Source organism: Trichechus manatus, unplaced genomic scaffold (assembly GCF_000243295.1).
Source record: "Trichechus manatus latirostris isolate Lorelei unplaced genomic scaffold, TriManLat1.0 scaffold00015, whole genome shotgun sequence".
In the NCBI taxonomy this organism is placed as follows: domain Eukaryota; kingdom Metazoa; phylum Chordata; class Mammalia; order Sirenia; family Trichechidae; genus Trichechus; species Trichechus manatus.
In genome coordinates this window covers 735,038-754,672 of record NW_004443951.1, presented here as the reverse complement: position 1 = coordinate 754,672, position 19,635 = coordinate 735,038, and the positions used below count along the sequence as shown (strand labels likewise).

General features: G+C 50.1%; 1 protein-coding gene across 1 annotated transcript in view; it reads left to right on the top strand.

Moving 5' to 3' along the window:
* The window catches only part of ACOT11 (acyl-CoA thioesterase 11), a 70,356-nt gene that overhangs the window by 36,606 nt on the left and 14,115 nt on the right, over nt 1-19,635 (top strand). Inside the window, exons 4-8 of the mRNA XM_004372039.2 lie at nt 6,347-6,557; nt 8,720-8,789; nt 15,749-15,809; nt 17,018-17,116; nt 17,591-17,726. Coding sequence (XP_004372096.1) covers nt 6,347-6,557; nt 8,720-8,789; nt 15,749-15,809; nt 17,018-17,116; nt 17,591-17,726 — 577 coding nt within the window. The remainder of the gene's footprint in view (nt 1-6,346; nt 6,558-8,719; nt 8,790-15,748; nt 15,810-17,017; nt 17,117-17,590; nt 17,727-19,635) is intronic.

Below are 19,635 nucleotides of genomic sequence, written 5' to 3'. Positions count from 1 at the left end.
TGGCAGTTTTTTTCCTTCAAGGCTTTATATATGTTATCCCATTGCCTTCTTGCCTGCATGGTTTCAGCTGAGTAGTCCGAGGTTATTCTTATTGACTCTTCTTTGTAGATGACTTTTTGTTTATCCCTAGCCACTGATAAAATTCTCTTTATCTTTGGTTTTTCGCAAGTTTGATTATAATATGCCTTGGTGACTTTCTTTTGGGATCTACCTTATGTGGGGTTCGATGAGCATCTGAGATAGATATCTTGTCATCTTTCACAACATCAGGGAAGTTTTCTGCCAACAAATCTTCAACAATTCTCTCTGTATTTTCTGTTATCCCCCCGTTCTTGTACTCCCATCACTCGTAGGTTATTCCTCTTGATAGAGTCTCACATAATTCGTAGGGTTTCTTCTTTTTTTAAAATCCTTTTATCTGACTTTTCCTCAAGTAAGTTGGTGTCAAGTGCTTTATCTTCAGTCTCCCTAATTCTGACTTCCATTGCCTCAATTCTGCTCCTATGACTTTCTATTGAGTTGTCTAATTCTTAAATTTTATTGTTAATCTTCTGGTTTTCTGACTGCTGTCTCTCTATGGTTTCTTGCAGCCTGTTAATTTTGTTGTTATGCTTTTCTCTAATCTTTTTAATTTCCTCTATTAAGTGTTCTGCGTTTTGCTTAATTTCCTTCTTAATTTCTTGAAGAGTTCTGTATATTAATCTTTTGTATTCTGCCTCTGGTAATTCCAAGAAAAATTTTCCTCCTCTGGAAAATTTCTAGATTCTTTATTTTGGGAGCTTGCTGAAGCCATCATGGATTGCCTCTTTATGTGATTTGGTATTGACTGTTGTCTCCAAGCCATCAATAAGTTATTATATTTATTTATTTTATGTTTGCTTACTGTGTCTTAGCTTCTTGTTTTATTTTGATATGTTCAAATGGGCTGCTTGTATGAGCTAGTTTGATTATTGGCACCTTGGAACCTCCAGTGTTCTGTCACCAGGTGGTTAGATCTGTTACTAGGTATGTGAGCTCAGGAGTCCACCCACTCCTCCTATATGGATTCAGCTCAGGTACCCAGGTAGATAGCCACCAAGTGTGGGGTGTAGGCTCTCACTTACAGTCCTAGACAGGCATGTGTGATTGGTGTGGGCACAGGCATCTGGCTGCAGCATGTGGACACACTCTGAGTAAAGCCGGGTGCTGACGGCTGCCCGCAAGCGTCCAGGAGGAAGGTGTGTCTCTGTTCCCTAGAGCGCGTAGGTGAGTGGGTTTTGCAGCCGGACTATGAGCACCCAGTGCTGTTGGCTGTAAAGACTAGGGGGCGCCTCTTATTCTTGGGCCCCTATCACAGGTGGCTAGGTGGTGTGGGTGAAGCCACCAGTTCTCAGGCTCCTGATGTGGGTAGGTGAAGACCCTGCTTAATGGGCAGAGCAGTGTCAAATGTCAATAACCTGCCACTTCACAGCTGAAACAGTTGAAGTTAGACTTCAAGTATATACCCTGTTGTACTGTGGTAATGAGGGCCTATGCTGTTGAGATGGGCCCACACAAGTCTCTGCGGGGGAAAGGCACTCAAAGTGCGTGGATCCCTTATGCCTGTGCCTAGGCAAAGGAGCTGTGCCTACCTTGGGTTCCTGGCTTAGGGGAGCTGGCAGTTTATTTTTTCCTCTGTTTGTTAATTTTTTCACTCTCCAAGGCCGGGAGAGTGGCTCAAGGCATGTGACGGATCTTACTTCTGGCCCAGGGGACTCGGCAATTGCTGAAGCTGGTCCGGGACCCAGTGCAGAGCAGGGAGTGGGGAGGTAAATGGGAGAAAGGTTTTTCCCTAAGGGGGATGTTTTTGATTCACACGGTAGGCCGTACACACCTACTTACATTTTGCTCATTGAGGGCTGCTTCTTACTGGTTCTTGGTGGCTGAGTAGACTCTCTGGCTCTGGGTCTCTCCCAGTGTGGTAAACACACCTCCTGAGCACCACTGCTTTCCTGCCTCACAGCTCACCCATGAGCTGCTCAGGCTTGAAGGTCTCAGGCTCTCACCGGGTCAGGTCTGGCAACTCCTCGCTGCTTCTGAACCGTCTTTCCCTCCCCCTGCCACTCAGTTCAGTTCCTCAACTTTGCCTTAGATTTTCAGGGCTCCTAGATTGTCATATATAATCTATTCACTTGTTTTTTGGAGGTCTTTGTTGTAAGAGGGTCCCCTGGAAGCATCTGACTACTCCGCCATCTTGGCCCCGCCTTGCATCTGAGGTCTTAAAAGCTTGTGAGTGGCCATCTAAGATATATCTATTGGTCTCATCCCATTGGGAGCAAAGGAGAATGAAGACAAAGACACAAGGAAAATATTAGTCCAAAGGACTAATGTATCTCATGAACCATAGTCTCCACCAGTCCAAGCCTAGAGAACTAGATGGTGCCCGGTTACCACCACTGACTACTCTGACAGGGATCACATTAGAGGTTCCTGGACAGAGCGGGAGAAAAATGTAGAACGAAACTCAAATTCACAGACACACAAAAAAGACCCACTTACTGGTCTGACAGAGACTGGAGGAGCCCCCGAGACTATGGCCCCCAGACACCCTGCTAGCTCAGAACTGAAGCCACTTCCAAAGTCCACCTTTCAGCCAAAGATTAGACAGGGCTATAAAACAAACAATAACACATGTGAGGAACGTGCTTCTTAGATCAATCAAAAATACATGACCAAATGGGCAATACCTGCCCAAAAGCAAAGATGAGAAGTCAGGAAGGGACAGGAAAACTGGAAGAATGGACGTAGGTCACGCAGGGTGTAAAGGGAAGGTGCTGACACAATGTGGGGATTGCAATGGATGTCACAAAACAATTTGTGTATGAACTTTTTAATGATAAACTAATTTGCGCTGTAAACTTTCACCTAAAGTGTAATAAAATTTAAATTTAAAAGAAACAGGATTGCCAACCAAGAGTCTTAAAAAAAAATTGCTGATGAGTATTAAATATTTTCCAATATCTATTTACATAATGATATTATTTCATTTTAAATATCTTAATACAATAAATTATGTTAAAACACTAAAAAAAAAAGTGATCCATCGCACCGCAGCGCTTCCTTTCAGGCCCAGGCTCAGAGTGATGTCTTCTCTGACCCCCGGATGCCCTCCCCACCCTTGCAGTGGCACTGCTCTCCCCATCAGCTGTCTTGGCTCAGCCTGCCTGGCTGCCCTAGGCCCTAACTTTGTCCAGGGCCTCTGCCTGTCCCGCCCTGTGACTGAGCCTGGGAGGAGTGGCTGGGCTCTGGAGCCCCATTGGCCAAACCCTGCCTGCGTCATCGCACATGCCCCTGCCTCCCAGGCTGGCTGCCTGCCTACCTTGGGGACTAGAACAGGCCTGACCTGGCCTGGCCTGACAGGGTCAGGCCACCTGGGAGCCAAGGAAGGAGTTGGAGCTTAATAAGCTGTGCCTGGGCCACCTGGTACTGCTCTGTTCACCCTGCCTGCTCTTGGACCTGGGGCTCTGCACCCCCTCTCTTTAAGGGAAGTGGAGGGACAGCTTGCTTAGGGGGTGGGAGCGCCACCCTGGAGAAGCATAGCATTTCCTGTCTGACAGTTTCTCTTTGGGTCTCTCAGCTGGGCGTACCAGAGCCCTGCGGGCAGGGCTAGACTCCAGAATCCTAGAACCTGGGCTGGGGGACCTTGGAGGTGCCAGTTATGACCCCCTCCCCTCATGAGTGACAGATGAGGCTCAGGAAGGGAGGGGGCTTGCTCACGTTCACACAGTGCCTGAGGGACAGGGCTAGGATTTGAACTCGAGCCTGTCTCTAGCTGTCCCTCCACAAACCTTTAATGAGGTCCTACTGTGCCAGGCCATTCTAGGCACAAGCACTGGCATAGGAGCTTCTCAAAGGCAGGGATTGGGTCCAGTTTATCTTTATATTCTCAGTGCTTGACCCAGGGCCCAGTACAGAGGAGGTGCTCGGTGAATGAATGATTGAATGAATGAACAAATGCACGAATGAATGAAAGAATGAGGCGGGATCCTGCCTCCAGGCAGAGGGAGTCTACTGAGAAGGTAAGGACTCGTGTTTTACAGCACAGGAAATAAGAGGCTCATAGGGGTGGGAGCTGACTAGGTGAGAACCAGAACTCGGATGTCCTTACTGCTGGCCCAAGGCTTTTTCCACTCTCAGTTTCCCTAACTGTAAAATGGAGTCAACAGTCCTTGCCCTCTACCTTCCTCCTGAGGATCCGCCAAGGTGGTGGATGTGAATAGGCTGGTGAAGCAGGGGGCAGCATGTGTGTGGGGGGTTCCTTTGTGCATGTTCATAAGGCCCAGAAACCCTAAACAGTCTGCTCTCTCCCTTCTGCCTGCTTGACCTCTGCATCTTGCCTTCCCCCATTTCCCCAGCTCTCCCCAGGGCTTCTTTCTGGAAGGTTCTGTCCAGAATCCCTGGCAGGAGAGAGGCCAGGGAAGGAGTCTGTCTACCTCCTCCCTCTACCTGTTCCCATACCCAGACAGACAGCCACCCGCATAGGCACCTGTAGGCCCCCAGTGCGCAACCAGGCTGGAAATGCCAGCAGTGGTTACCATGGTGATGGGACCTGCTGCTTGGACCACAGTGGTCTGTGAGCCTGCAGGAGCCTGCAAACCAGGCAGCCTGGCACCTGGCAGGCCCCATCTGGACTGAGAGCTCCTCTCTTTCCCCTCAATGTCTGCACTGTGCCTGTACCCAAGGGGTCTTGGGGATGAGCTGCAACTCTGGGAGCCCACAACCAGTTCTGGGTCAAGCAGTCCTGGTTCAAATCCTGGTTCTACCATGTAGAGGGTCAGTGACTTTGAACAAGTCCCCTTGGAGTGCTTTGAATTTATTGAATTAGCCAAGGTAGCCTGTGGGGGGAATTGCCCAAGAATACAAATTCCCGCCACGAAAGCTGTCACTGCCCCATCCTACAGCTTTGGCAGGGTCCCCATGAGGTCACGGTGCTCTTTGCTGCTGAATTCAGGTCCAGGGCCCCGGACACCTTCTCATCTCAGCCGCTGGAGGCCCTACCGAGCAGTGTAGTGTGGTGGGGAGGAGCTGGGACTGCAGCTAGACCTTTGGGTTCAGAGCTGGGCTTTGCCACTTACTTCAGCCCCAGTTTCCCCATCTGTAAAATAAGCACAGTAATGAAACTAGCTCTGCAGTGTGGTTAAAAATGAATTAGTACATATAAAGTGCTTGCAAGAGTATTTGGTTCTTAAGAACCCATTGCTGTCGAGTCAATTCCGACTCATAGCGACCCTATAGTGTTCGTAAGAAGTGCTATATAAATGCAGCTGTAAGCATCACACAGCTGGTGTTGGCCATGAGTCCTGGAACCCATGTGCCTGTACTTCCTGTTGTTTTCCTCACACGTGCACGTGTACCCAGCTCTTATTCACAGCTTAACTAGGGAGACCAGGCTAGAGAGACGTGATGGCAGGATGGCTCCTCCTCCCCCATCCCAGACCCAAGGGACCGACAGGCCCTCCCCACCTCTTCTGGGAGTAAGACAGGCTGCTCCTGAGCAGAAATCCAACCTCTGAGTCTTGAGTTTGAGGATTTTCGTGCTGGTTCTCCAGCTGGCAGCTGTGTGACTCTGACTTGGATTGGCCATCTGGACAGTGACTGCCCAGAGCCCTCCAGATCAATGGAGTCAAGTGCTAAAGTCCGATTAGCACCCAACGGAGGCTCTGCTCCTGATGCCATCCAAGGAAGGGAGGGGCCCTGAGAAAGGGGACCTTTGGGGATGAAATAGGAGATGTATCCTGAAACACTTTATTGGCAATGACTCCTCAGGCTTAATCATTATAGGTCTCCCTGGTTGTCCTGGGTGGTGCAAATGGTTTGTGCTGGACTACTAACCAAAAGTTTGACTGTTCAAACCCACCCAGTGGCACTGCAGAAGAAAGCCCTGGCGATCTGCTTCCATAAGATTACAGCCATTGAAAACTGCATGGAGTGCAGTTCTACTCTGAAACACATGGGGTTGCCGTGAGTCAGAATTGACTCGATCACAACCAACAATAGTAACAACAGGCCTCCCTGCATGGAGAGGGGGAGTCTTTTAAGAATGAAGATAAATCTGAGGCAGAACTTTAAAAAGCTGGCCCACAAGCTGAAGCAGAGAGGACTATTCATCTCTCCCCTCCCCGTCCCTCAGGTCCAAGGTTGTGCTAATGTGGAGCTGCTGGCCAAAAGGAACTTGGGCATGAGTGCTGCCCAGACGAGGCCCCTGGGGTCTGGTGGGTGGTTCTGGGTGCTCTGTCCTCTCCCTCACCCAGTCCCTGAGGTCTTGGGGATGGGCAGACCCAGGACACGCCACAGCTAGTTGACCTCTCTGTCCCTGCCTGCTCCCTAGGGCTTCGCCTCTGTGTTCTCCAGCCGCTGGTCCCGGAAGTCAGCCTCTCGTGCAGAGGACACCGACAGCACCATGGCCGACGGCGAGGGGTATCGGAACCCCACGGAGGTGCAGATGAGCCAGGTGGTGTTGCCCTGCCACACTAACCAGCGCGGCGAGCTGAGCATCGGGCAGCTGCTCAAGTGGATTGACACCACGGCCTGCCTGTCTGGTGAGGCCACGCTTGGCCCAGCAGACCTCCCACCCTCTGGACCCCAGACCCAGAGTGGTGTTCTTGTTGGTTGCGGTCTAGTGGATTCTGACTCACAGTGACCCTATAGGACAGAGTAGAACTGCCCCATAAGGTTACTAGGCTGTAATCTTTATAGGAGCAGATTGCCAGGTCTTCTGTAGAGCCTCTGGGAGGATTCTAACCACTGACCTTTCGGTTTATAGTTGAGCACTTAACGATTGCACCACCAGGGCCTCTGAGGCCTCTGTTTTCAAGGCTGTCACTGTTGTCCCTGAGTGCCACATTGTTCCTCTTCCCTGCCTTTGCTCATGCTAGTCCACCTGCCTGAAATGTCCTCCCCAATTTCTCAATGCTCAGCTCAGGCTCACCCCTCTCCCCCGTAACGTGGCACAGCAATGAGGCCCCAGCTCCAACACAACGCAGCCTTCAATGTGGTTGCTTCGAGATTAGCTTGAAAGTGTCCTGAGCGAAGACCATGGCGTGTCTGCCTTATTATGCTCCCTGAGTTGAGCTTGATCGAGCTCATTCGTTCCTGTTGTTGCACCAGCATTCACCAGCCCACAGGGAGGTCACTGGGGACAGTATGCCCCGCCTTGACCGGCGGCAGCACCGCCACAGCCCAAGGGAGTGAAGCGGCGGAGGCGGGGAGGGTGGGGGAGCGGTCGCGCGGTGGGAGGGGCGGCCCGGCCCCTCGACACCAGCGCGCCCCCTCGCGGAGGGCCCCCGCGGGGGTGGACGCCAGGAGTGGGGAGAGCGCGGCGACGGTCGTTCGCACTTGGCCCGGGGATTCGGCGAGCGCTGCTGAGGGGAAGGGGAGGCTGTAACGCCCGGGGACGGGGCGCGAACCACCGCCCTCGCGGTCCTTCCCAGCCGTCGCGGAGCCGGTGGCGGCGCGCCGCCGCGGTGGAAATGTGGCCGGCGGCGGGGGGAGGACGGCGGAGGGAGGACGGCGGAGGGGTCGGGACGAACGGCGGAGCGGGAAAGATCCGCCGGACCTCCCGGCCGACTGCGCGGACCCCACTCCTTTACCTCTTGACTATTTCACGCCCTCTTGAACTGTCTTCAAAGTTCTTTTCAACTTTCCTTTAGTTGCTTGTTGACGATTGATCTTGTGTTGGTTCTTAGCCTTAGATGGAGTTTACCACCCGCTTTGGGCTGCATTCTCAAGCCACCCGACTCTGGGAAGAGCCCCCCCGGCCTGCTGCCGGCCTCACACTGTCCTCACACTGTCCATAGGCTTCATCAGGACTTGGGCCCCCAACAAAAAGGGGGGTGGATGGACAAGTGACCCGACTGCCCCCCAGCACTACTGATGGGTCTGGGAAAGGAAGGAGCAGTGTGGCTGTGTAAGAACAGACTACAGGCTCGGACCTGGCCTGGGGGCAGGGGAGGGTCCCCACAGGGACTGAGGCACCTGAGTGGATTCTGAAGGGGGAGAATGACTCGGCCAAGGGGACGAAGGCGGTGAAGTTGGCCGGGCAGAGGTACAGGCGCATGCCCAGGTGGGAAGTAGGGAACCGCATGGCCTGATCATTCATTCAACAGCTATTTATTGTTTAATGTATGTCAGGTGGAGCCCTGGTAGTGCAGTGATTAAGAGCTGCGCTGCTAACCAAAAGGTGAGCAGTTCGAATCCACCAGCTGCTCCTTGGAAACCTTATGGGGCAGTTCTACCATGTTGCTATAAGTTGGAATAGACTTGACAGTAACAGATTTGGTTTTGGTTTTTTATGTGCCAGACTGAGCCCTGGTAGCACAGTAATGATGCTAACCAAAAGGTCGGCAGTTCAAATCCACCAGCTGCTCCCTGGAAACTTCATGGGGTAGTTTGTCTCTGTCCTATAGGGTCGCTATGAGTTGACTCGACCGCAGTGGGTATGTGCTAGCCACTGTTCCAGGGACTAGGGTACAACAGTGACCAAGACAGGCAACAGTCCTTGATCTCATGTGACTTACAGTCTAGCCGAACAGAGAGACAATAGATAAACAAAACCTAGATATATAAAATAAGATCAGGGCACAGTAACTGAGGTGGGTGAGGGGGGCATCCCTTCAGCTCAGGTCGTCAGAGAAGCATCTCAAGGTGGGAGCACAGCTTCCAGGTAGGCCGCTAACATATGGCTTTCTTCCCCCGGTGCCAGCGGAGAGGCACGCTGGCTGCCCCTGCGTCACAGCCTCGATGGACGACATCTATTTTGAGCACACCATCAGGTAAGTGGGCCTCACGATCCTCTGGTCTCCCCACAGTGAGCCCAGTGCCTGCTGCCCCATATCCCTGCCTGGTCAGCCTGTGTGCTGCCCAGAACCTGACTGGATTGAGCAAGAGCCTGTGGAGTCAGGGTAGCCTCTGGAGAAGTAATGACCCACCTACAGGGGCTGGAACAGCAGTGGGCTAGGAGCTGGCCTGCTGCCAGGTGCTCTGGGGTGGGTTCCCTTGGCCAGGGTGGGGCCAAGGAAAGGGCTTCAGGTTTGGAGTTAGACATTGCTGAGATAGCGACATGGTGTGCTGTGTAACTGTGGGGAAATCAGCCTCTCTCTCTGGGCCTTAATTTTCTTATCTGCAAAACGAAAGGGATTAGACTTAACCAGTGAATGCCTTTTTAGCTCCCTCTCCATGGGTCTCTGGACTGTAGGAAGGCCCCTAGAGGAGGATCCTGGGCAAAACCTGAGCTAGAAGTTTGGACCATTGAACCTTTGCTTACATACCCCTAGGGATGAGGAGCTCACTACCTCCTAAGGTAAACCTTTTTTTTTTTTTAGTGGCTCTACTGGTTAGAAAGCTGTTTACACACTGTGCTGAGCTTTGTCTCCCTATTGTATTGCTCACCAGTCCTCATCCTGCTTCTGGGACCCAGGGAGCATGCCGAGCCCTCACCCTGGACAGGTTGCGAGGGCAGAATGGTGCTTTATCTCCAGGTCTGCTCCTAAACTTGCCATCAGTACTTAGGACATCAAGTGCCAAAGGCTTATTCAGGACAAACTGGGTACCCAGTGTGTCACAATTAAGCAAAAAGTTTGGCCAGCCCCTGTATTCATTTATTCATTACTTATTCATATGAAAACTACTACTTAATATTAGTTGAGCACATCCTCTAGACCAGGCCCCATGCTGGGTTTTGGGCACACTAAGTTAACCAGAACACAGCCTGTTCCTCAGGAGCTCCCAGTCTGCGGTGGGGCAGGCAGTAATTTCAACTCAGAGTGATAAATTTCATGCTAATAATGATCTCTGACCTCTGACCTCTGACCTCTGACATGTGAGTGCTTTGTAATACATTCTAAAAAAGACTTCAGATTTTAGAATAGTTTTAGATTTACAGAAAGGTTGTGAAGATAATACAGAGAGTTCCCATGTACCCTACACCCAGTTCCCCTCTGATTAACAGCTTACATTAGTATAGCATATTTGTCACAGTGAACCAGTATTGATACTTTATTTGTAGTGATTTTTAAAATCCATTAACTTGTTCAGTTATCAGAACAACCCTATGAGGTTATGGCTATTGGTATCTTCATTTTACAGATGAGGAAACTGAGGCACAGAGAAGTGAAATAACTAGCTTAAGGTCACACAGCTAATAGGTGAAGGATTCAGGATGCACTACGAGGCACAGAGAAGTGAAATAACTAGCTTAAGGTCACACAGCTAATAGGTGAAGGATTCAGGATGCACTACCAGGTGGGTAGCTGACCCTAGAGCCCTTGCTCTGTATCTCTTATATGTCTGGGGATGAGTGCAGTGGCACAGAGGCTAGTCAAGGGAGGCTGCCTGGAGGAAGTGTCTGAGCTGGCTCCAGCACTGTCAGCACTGTAAGTAGTGACTCTCTGAAGGCCAGCAGAGCCGTGTCTGGCCAGCTTTGGGTCCCTGCTGCCAGCACAGGCTCTGGTACTTGGAGGAGCTCAGGGTAGAGAGGGGTGGGGGTGTGTGCGTAATGGATGGACTTAACACAGGACCGAGTAGGATGAAGGTGAGTCTGGGGAGAGCAGGTGCAGACACAGGCGAAAGCTACAGAGGATCCTGGGAAAGTGGGCAAGGACCTGGAGCGTGGCCTGTGATCAGGAAAGCCTGACTGTACCTGAGGAAAGCAGGGGAGAGTTACTTTGTTTGTTTTTGCTTTTGCTGTTTAAAATATTTCAAAACATATCTCTAAGAGGTAAGGACTCTTTTTTAACATAACTTCAACACCATTACCACATCTAAGAAAAATTAATAATTCCTCATTAGCATCAAATTTCCAGTCAATGTTCAAATGCCTGCACCTGTCTCATGAATTTTTTTCCTTGAGTATAAAGGGATTATTTATTCTTTTATTTTTAAAGTATTGTGTTTTAGGAGAAAGTTTACACAGCAAATTAGGTTCCCATTTAACAATTTTTATACAGATTGTTCCATGACATTGGTTACAATTTTCACAATGTGTCAGCGTTCCTATTATTTCCTTTCTGTTTGTTCTAGCTGTTATTGATCTAGCTTCTCTTGTTCTCCTTGCCTTCTCATCTTTGCTTTTGGGTAAATGCTGACCATTGGTCTCATATAGTTGGTTGTTTTAAGGGAGAAAATTACTCATGGGTGATATTGTTTATTTTATAAACCAATCAATTATTTGGTTGAAAGGTGACCTCTGGGATTGGCTTCAGATTCAACTTCAAAGAGTATTGTAGGGTGATAGTCTCGGGGGTTCCTGTAGTCTCTATTGGTCCAGTAGATGTGGCCTTCTTTAGGAATTTGAATTTTGTTGTACATTTTTCTCCCATTCTATCCGGGACCTTCTGTTGTGTCCCTGGTCAGAACAGTTGATAGTGGTAGCTGGGCACCATCTAGTTCTTCTGGTCTCAGTTTAGAGGAGGCCGTGGTTTGTGTGGGCTATTAATCCTGTGGACCAGTTTCTTTTTTGAGTCTTTGGTTTCCTTCATCCTCTTTTGCTCATGAATTTTTGTTTCATGTTACTTTTTTTTTTTTCCTTTCCAAGTCAGGATCCAAATAAGGTTGCAATTGGTTGACATGTCTCTTAAGTCTTTTTAAAAATTGATAGGTTCCCCTTCTCCCCAGCTCCATCCCTCTGTCTTCTTTTTGCTTGAAATTTATTTGTTGAGGAAACCTGTTCGTTTGCCCCCTGGAGTTCTCCATCCTCTGGATTTTGTTATTGGCATTGTTGTGGTGTCATTTAACATGTCCTTCTGTCCCCTAAGAATAAACTGGTCCTGGGGAAGGGCTTGAACAGGGATCAGGTTTGTGTTTGTGGAGCTGCCTCTCTGTGGTGTGGAGAGCACCTGGAAGGGTGTTGGGGAACTGGCGACTCAGGGTGGGAGGTACATGTGAGCAGGCTGGGCAGTGACCCTGGAGAAGGGAGCCAGTGAGATGGCTGTGGGGATGGAGAGGGATAGTCAGGAAGGAAGGGAAACTCTGAAGTCCAAATGGATGGTTGGCTTGGGAGAGCTAGAGAGGAAGAAGAGTTGCAAGTTCTTTCTTATTTTTTTTAGTACTGCAGAAAATAGGCTTTTTTAAATTTTATTTTGGGGGCTGTCTTAGTTATCTAGTGCAGCTATAACAGAAGTACCACAAATGGGTGGCCTTAACAAACAGAAATTTATTCTCTGACAGTCTAGGAGGCTAGAAGTCCGAATTCAGGGCCCCAGCTCCAGGGGAAGGTTTCTCTCTCTGTCAGCTCTGGAGGAAGGTCCGTGTCATCAATCTTCCCCTGGTCTAGGAGCGTGTCAGCGCAAAGCCCCCGGGTCCAAAGGACACACTCTACTCCTGGCGCTACTTTCTTGGTGGTGTGAGGTCCCCCTGTCTCTCTGCTGGCTTCTCCCTTTTATATCTCGAAAGAGACTGACTTAAAGCACAACCTAATCTTGTAGATTGAGTCCTGGCTCATTAACATAACTGCCTCTAATCCTGCCTCATTAACATCATAGAGGTAGGATTTACAACACATAGGAAAATCACATCAGATCACAAAATGGTGGACAACCACACAATACTGGGAATCATGGCCTAGCCAAGGTGACACACATTTTTGGGGGACACAATTCAATCCATAACAGGGACCATAGAAGTTTTTCCTATCTTTTTATCATGAAAAGTTTCAAACATATAGAAAAATTGAATACTGCAATGATCATCACCACTGAGACTCAATGTCATGGACTGAATTATGTCCCCCCAAAAATGTGTGTATCAATTTGGCTGGGCCATGATTCCCAGAATTGTGGGTTTGGCCTCCATTTTGTGATTGTAATTTTATGTTAAAGAGGATTAGGGTGGGATTATAACACCACCTTTACCCAGGTCACATCCCTGATTCAGTGTAAAGGGAGTTTCCCTGGGGTGTGGCCTGCACCACCTTTTATCTCTCAAGCGAAAAAAGGAAAGGGAAGCAAGCAGAGTGTTGGGGACCTCATACCATCAAGAAAGCAGTGCTGGGAGCAGAGGAGGTCCTTTGGACCGGAGTCCCTGCGCAGAGAAGCTCCTAGTTTGGGGGAACACTGAAGAGAAGAAGGCCGACAGAGAGAAAAAGGCTTCCCTTGGAGCTGATGCCCTGAATTTGGACTTTTAGCCTACTCTGACTGTGAGGAAATAAACTTCTCTTCGTTAAAACCATCCACTTGTGGTATTTCTGTTATAGCAGCACTAGATGACTAACACACTCAATAATAAACATTTTACTGAATTTATCTATGGTTAGGTGCTCGGCTGCTAACCAAAAGTTTGATTGTTTGAACTCACCCAGCAGCTCCGTGGGAGAAAGTCTGGCGATCTGCTCCCATAAAGATTCCAAAAAACTTGTTGCCTTTGAGTCAATTCCGACTCAGAGATTACAGCCTAGGAAACCCTATGGGGCAGTCCTACTCTGTCACATGAGGTCGCTATGAGTTTAAATGGACTTGACGGCACCCAACAACATCTATAGGTATCCATTTGTGTGTGGATAAATAAATACATTGGGAGGATGACACAGGACCAGGCAGTGTTTTGTTATGTTGTACCTCGGGTTCCTATGAGTCAGAACCGACTCCATAGCACCTAACAACAACATACTTTTTTCACCCTGAACTACTTAAAAGTAAGTTGCAGATGGCATGATACTTCATCCTTCCACATATCAGCATGCATCTCCTAAAAATGATGGTGCCCTACATGGGGGTTGGTACTCATAAGAAATTTAACAGAAATTGACAAATCCTCGGCAAATGTGAGCTCTTGTTACTTATCAACTCCTGCTGTGGGCGAGGCCTGGCTCCCCAGCTCAGCACAGATTCTCTCACTTGTTCCTCAGAACCACAGTCAGTAGTCATGCATTCTCCCTACTTAACAGACAAGGAAATAGACTCAGAGAGGCAGTGACTCACCCAGCGTCACACAGCTTGCTAGTATTACAGTCAAGGTAGAGCTTGACTGAAATCCAGGCGTGCTCCTTGACCAACAGGCCCCTAGGAAGGGACCTTTCCCAGGCTTGAGGACGGGGCCAGGTTGGGGCTACCTCTGTGGCTTTCTTATCAAGACCAAGGTGAACCGGGCCTTCAGGCTAATAGGCTATACAGACTGCTCGGTTTCCCTGGACCTCTGATTCTCTTTCTTTGCAGAGAACATTTTGTTATTTGAAGAAGAAGTCGGCACCGTGTTCTCTGTATTACTGAGCCAAGGCACGGAGAGGAGAAAGGACTTGCTCAAGGTCACATAATGGTTGGATAGGGGCCAGCTCCCCAGCCTCCAGCCACCTCCCCCACCGTCCATTAGTTGGGCCCCCTCTGTTGCCTTGTTAGGCACAGGGCAGGCTAGCTGGCTCCCCTGGAGATGCTGATTGTTCATCTGGACTTGGGAACCATTCCAGAGGGACAGGCTGCAGCTAGAAAGAGCGGGGCTGGTGAAGTCAACTGACCTGGTCTAGAATCCAGGCTCTGCTACTTTTTGCGGGGTGACCTTGGGCAAATGACTTAACCTCTCTGATGCTTAATACATCCCTAGCCCACCTACCATGCTTATTTTGAGGCCCAAATAAGGTAGTGCACAGTGCCTGGCACATAGTAGGTGTCTTAGGTATCTAATGCTGCTATAACAGAAATACCACAAGTGGGTATCTTCAACAAAGAAAAATTTATTTTCTCACAGTCTAGTAGGCTGGAAGTCCAAATTTAGGGCATCAGCTCCAGGGGAAGACTTTCTCTCTCTGTCAGCTCTGGAGGAAGGTCCTTGTCATCAATCTTCCCCTGGACTAGGAGCTTCTCTGTGCAAGAACCCCACGTCCAAAGGACGCGCTCTGCTCCCGGTGCTGCTTTCTTGGTGGTATGAGGTCCTCGACTCTATACTCATTTTCCTTTCCTTTCATCTCTTGTAAGATAAAAGGTAGTGCAGGCCACACCCCAGGGAAACTCCCTTTACATTGGATCAGGTAAGTCACCTTAGTAAGGGTGTTATACAGTCCCACCCTAAACCTCTTTAATATAAGGTTACAATCACAAAACGGAGGACAACCAACGGGGAATCATGGCCCAGCCAAATTGATACACACATGGTTTGAGGGACATAGTTCAATCCATGACAGCAGGCATTCTTTAAATGTTCCCATCTCCTCTCCCTACCCTTTCTGATAGCCCCTTACACTTCATAAGCATTCCGTAAATGTGGAATTCATTAATTCAGCCAGCCATTATTAATTGAGGACCTACCCTGTGCCATGTGTTAGGCCTTAAAGAGTCAATGGCGAGCAAAACAGACGCGACCCTTGTCCCAGAGGCACTTAAGGATTGTGAGGGAAACAGAGGTCAGGCTGCTGGGAGAAGTGTTAGGAGGGTAAGCCTTACAGGGCTACTAGAGCACACGGTTGGGGTCAGACCCAGGCAGGGAGGACTTCCCTGAGGAGGTGACCACTGAGCCAAGAGCAAAAAGAAGCTTAAGCATTAACTGGACAGAGGGGAGCAGGGAAAAAAGGGAAGTGGATAAAATCATGCCACTCTTTTCAGCCTCAGCTTCCCCACCTGTGGAATGAGATGCTGACACAATCCTTCCGGCTAGCTTTGAGGCCTCAGTGACGTCGCAGATGTGAATCTGCTCTGCAGGCCACAGAGTTCTCCTGCCAGTTCCCCCTGTCAGAGGCCCCGCACACATCTGAGGCCCCTGATCCTCCCGCTGTGCACTCTGCAAGGCTCACGTCCTGCTTTTCTCTCCCCAGTGTTGGACAAGTGGTGAATATCAAGGCAAAGGTGAACCGGGCCTTCAACTCCAGCATGGAGGTGTGTGGGGCTGAGTGTGTATGTGTGTGCGTGTGTGTGTATTTTCTGCCTTTTCTTCAGCCCACGGGCACTCACACTCACAGAGCCCAGGCTGAGGCAGCTGAGTTCTGAAATAACGGGCAGGGTTGGGAGGATCCTAAGGAACATCGTATCTAACACCCACACACAGAAGGGAAAACTGAGGCCCGGAAAGGGGAAGGTACTTGCCTTAGATCACCAAGCCACATAGATTCCAATGTGGGATCTGGCTTCCAGCCTCCTGACTCTTCCCCTAGGCCTCATGCCCCCTCCCCCCCTTCAGCAGCCAGATGATCCCAGGAATAGAAGGAAGACAGCCTCTGTGGCTGACGCTGGAGGCAGCAGGGCCGGAGCAAAGACAGCACAGGACTTCAGTTCTGGCCTATTAGCTGACCTCTCCTGGCCTCTGTTTCCTCCTCTCTAAAATGGAAAAATGATTCCTATGTTGCAGGTGTAATGGGAGGACTACGTGAGGATGCGCAGGGCTCTATGAACATGGTGGGAGGGGCTCTAGTGGACTTCAGGCCCAGGCAGCTTGACCCAGCCAGGCCACTGGTTCCTGAGGAAAGCAGAGTCCTGACTGTGCCTCCAGGGGCACCATAAATGTCCATGTGCCCCTTGGGGCAATGACGGATCCATCCTTTTAATTTAGCTAACACTTTGCCTGTTTCGAAGTTCCTGGTTAGCACAAACGGTTAAGCACTCAGCTACTAACCGAAAGGTTGACTGTTTAAATCCACCCAGGGGCACTTCGAAAGAAAGTCCTGGCCATCTGCTTCTAAAAGATCATAGCCATTGAAAACCCTATGGAGCGTAGTTCTACTCTGAAACATGTGGGGCCACCGTGAGTTGGAATCGGCTTGACAGCAACTGATTTGCCTATTTTAAAAGCCCTTTCATAGACACGTTCTCATTTTAATCCTCTCAATAACCCTGTGTGAGTAGGCATGATTACCTCCATTTTACAGATAAGGAAATTGAGGCCCAGAGAAGGGAAGTGACTTGCCCAGGGTTTCCCAGAGAGCCGGTTGGCGGAACCAGAACCTACCCTGGATCTCCTAGACTCAACGGTTGAGACAGAAATACCCGTGGCCTGGCCTGGGAGGATACTTCCTGCCCCAGTGAGCTTTGGGACCTTGGCTGGTGAGCTCTTCCTTCCTCCTCACCTCCCATGTACTCTTTCTCTCCAGGTGGGTATTCAGGTGGTTTCCGAGGACCTGTGCTCTGAGAAGCAATGGAGTGTGTGCAAAGCCTTGGCCACCTTTGTGGCCCACCGGGAGCTCTCCAAGGTAGGCGGTGGCACCTGGCAGCTGGATGCATCTTGGCAACCTTGGTGTCTGCCCTTTGGTGCTTGCATTGAGACAGAGGGCCTAGACCAGGGGAGGGAGGCTGGGGGTCGAGCAGAGGGGCTGAAGAGGGGGCACAGCTGGGAATCCACAGTCCCCAGAGACAGGCCCACCCCTCCGCAATCTGACCCCAGCAGCCTTCCCTCTCTGCTTTCCCCCACCTATCACCGCAAATCCCTTATGAGAATTCTTCAGTCTCACAACCCCTACATCCTCTGTGAATTGACTGGAGGGACGTTTGAAGGACGAATATGATATATTAGGTCAACACAGAAGCAGGGATGGAATGGAGGGGAAGGAGGAGACTTGTAAGCAACCAGCAGCCTCAGGCATCAGATGGGGATGGGGGGAGACAGGTCCTGTGCTCTTTCAGGACACTTGTCCTGAGCCCCTTCTACCCTATCTGCTGGCCAAAAGGTGAAGCTGAAGCAGACCACACCTCGGACAGAGGAGGAGAAGACCGAGCATAGCGTGGCAGCAGAGCGCCGGCGCATGCGGCTGGTCTATGCGGACACCATCAAGGACCTCCTGGCCAACTTCCCTATTCAGGATGGTGAGCGGCTGCTGGCTGTGGGTGGAAGGGCAGCTGGCACCCTGCATGCCCCCCTCCACTTTAGGCCCTCACTGGGTGGAGGGAGGGAAGGGGTCTACTTGAAATGTCCAGCCACTGGTGACCTCAGGCCTGCCTGGCCCTTTTAGCTTCAAGGTCCCTGAGAAGGGAAGTTAGCACATACTGAGAGTCCTGTGTTATGAACAAAATACACTTAAGTTTCTAGAAGCCACAGTATTTGGGAAGGTAGTATTGAGCCCGGCCTTGGAGACTCAGTAGGATTTAAAACAATACATATATACATGTATTAAAAAAGTATAGAGTGAAAAGCAAGACTCCCTCCTACCCCAGAACCCGGGCACCCTCCCCAGAGGCAACTACTGTTACCGGTTTTGGGTGTCTTTCCAGAAGCATCTTCTGCATATTTAAGCATATGTATGTATTACTTTGTTGTTGTTGTGTGCTGTCGGGTCATTTCTGACTCATAGCGATTGTATATGACAGAGTAGAACTGCCCCATAGGATTTCCTAGGCTGTAATCTCTACAGAAGCAGATTGCCAGGTCTTTGGTTTGAACCACCCACCTTTTGGTTAGCAGCTGAGTGCTTAACCATTGTGCAACCCAAGGCTCCTTAACCCCCTCTTTTTACCTAAATAGGAACATACAGTACATACTGTCTGTCTCTTGCTTCCCCCCCCCACCTTAAAAATGTATCTTGGAGATTGTTCCATATTAGTACACAAAGATCTACTTTGGAGTGGGTAGGCTTTGACAGGTAGAGAGATGCGGAAGGCATTCCTGATGGGGGCACAGTGAGCGAATGCCCAGAGGGCTGACCTTGGGTTGTTTACCAGTCTCCAGAATGTTAGAATGCTGGGTCCTTCCTGGAAACCAACAGGAGGCAATTTAAGGACACATTAAAGGTAGCTCAGCTTCCCAGAGTGGGGAGTGAGCAGATGGAACGCGCTGACCCCAGTGAAAGCGGCTCGCTGCACTCTGAATTCGTGTGCCTATTTATGCTGGGGCCGGAGGCCCTAGCTGTGCTGCCCAGCTCCCTCGATCCTTGTTGAGGCCTCCTTGGGTCCACCCATTCCACTGCAGCCTCCTGGTCACTCTCTCTTGACAGCCCTCCTGCAGCTCCCTGACCCCTCAGCCTGGCACCTGGGGCCCTCCACTGACCGCTCAACCTCTTCTGTGCCGTCCCTTTCCTTGCCCTCAAGTCCAGCTAAACCAAAGGCCTCATTGCTCCCTGGGCCCAGGCCTTGGCTCAGGTCATCCTCAACCTTCCCTCCTGTGGCATTGCTGAGTGGCCCGCAAGCTAAGTGAAATGCCACCTTTGTGATAGGCCCTTCCTGGTGACGTCTCTCTGCCTGGGAGACGAATGGGCTGGGTGGGGGGGTCAACGTCTGCTGCCTTGACCCTCAAGGCCCTGTCCACTGTCTGGCCTCTCCTGCTGAGGATATTCTAACGCCATTGCCGCCAGGGACAGGGCAGCTTCAGGGCGGAGGTGGGGAGAAGAGAACTATCCTTTTTGAGAGCGTGTCTACTGCACTTTATAACTGTGATCATATTTCATCTTCAAATAGTCCTAGTGGGTTGGGTTTGACATCCACCTTTTACAGATGAGGAAATTGAGGTTCAGAGAGATTACTGGTCTTGCCCAAGGTCACACAGCCACTATGAGGTGGAGCTGTGTTTCAGGCCCAGATGTGTCTTGTCTCCAAAGCTGTTGTCTTGTCCACTGCCCTGTGACAGGCTCATCTCTCTCATCCCCGTTTCCCCCATTTGTCATCCAGGACCAGCCCCAGCCTTATGCACACTTGTTGTTGTTAGCTGCCATGGAGTTGGCCCCTAACACATGACAACTCCATGTGTATGCACACTTAAACCAAAAAAAAAAAAAAAAAAAAA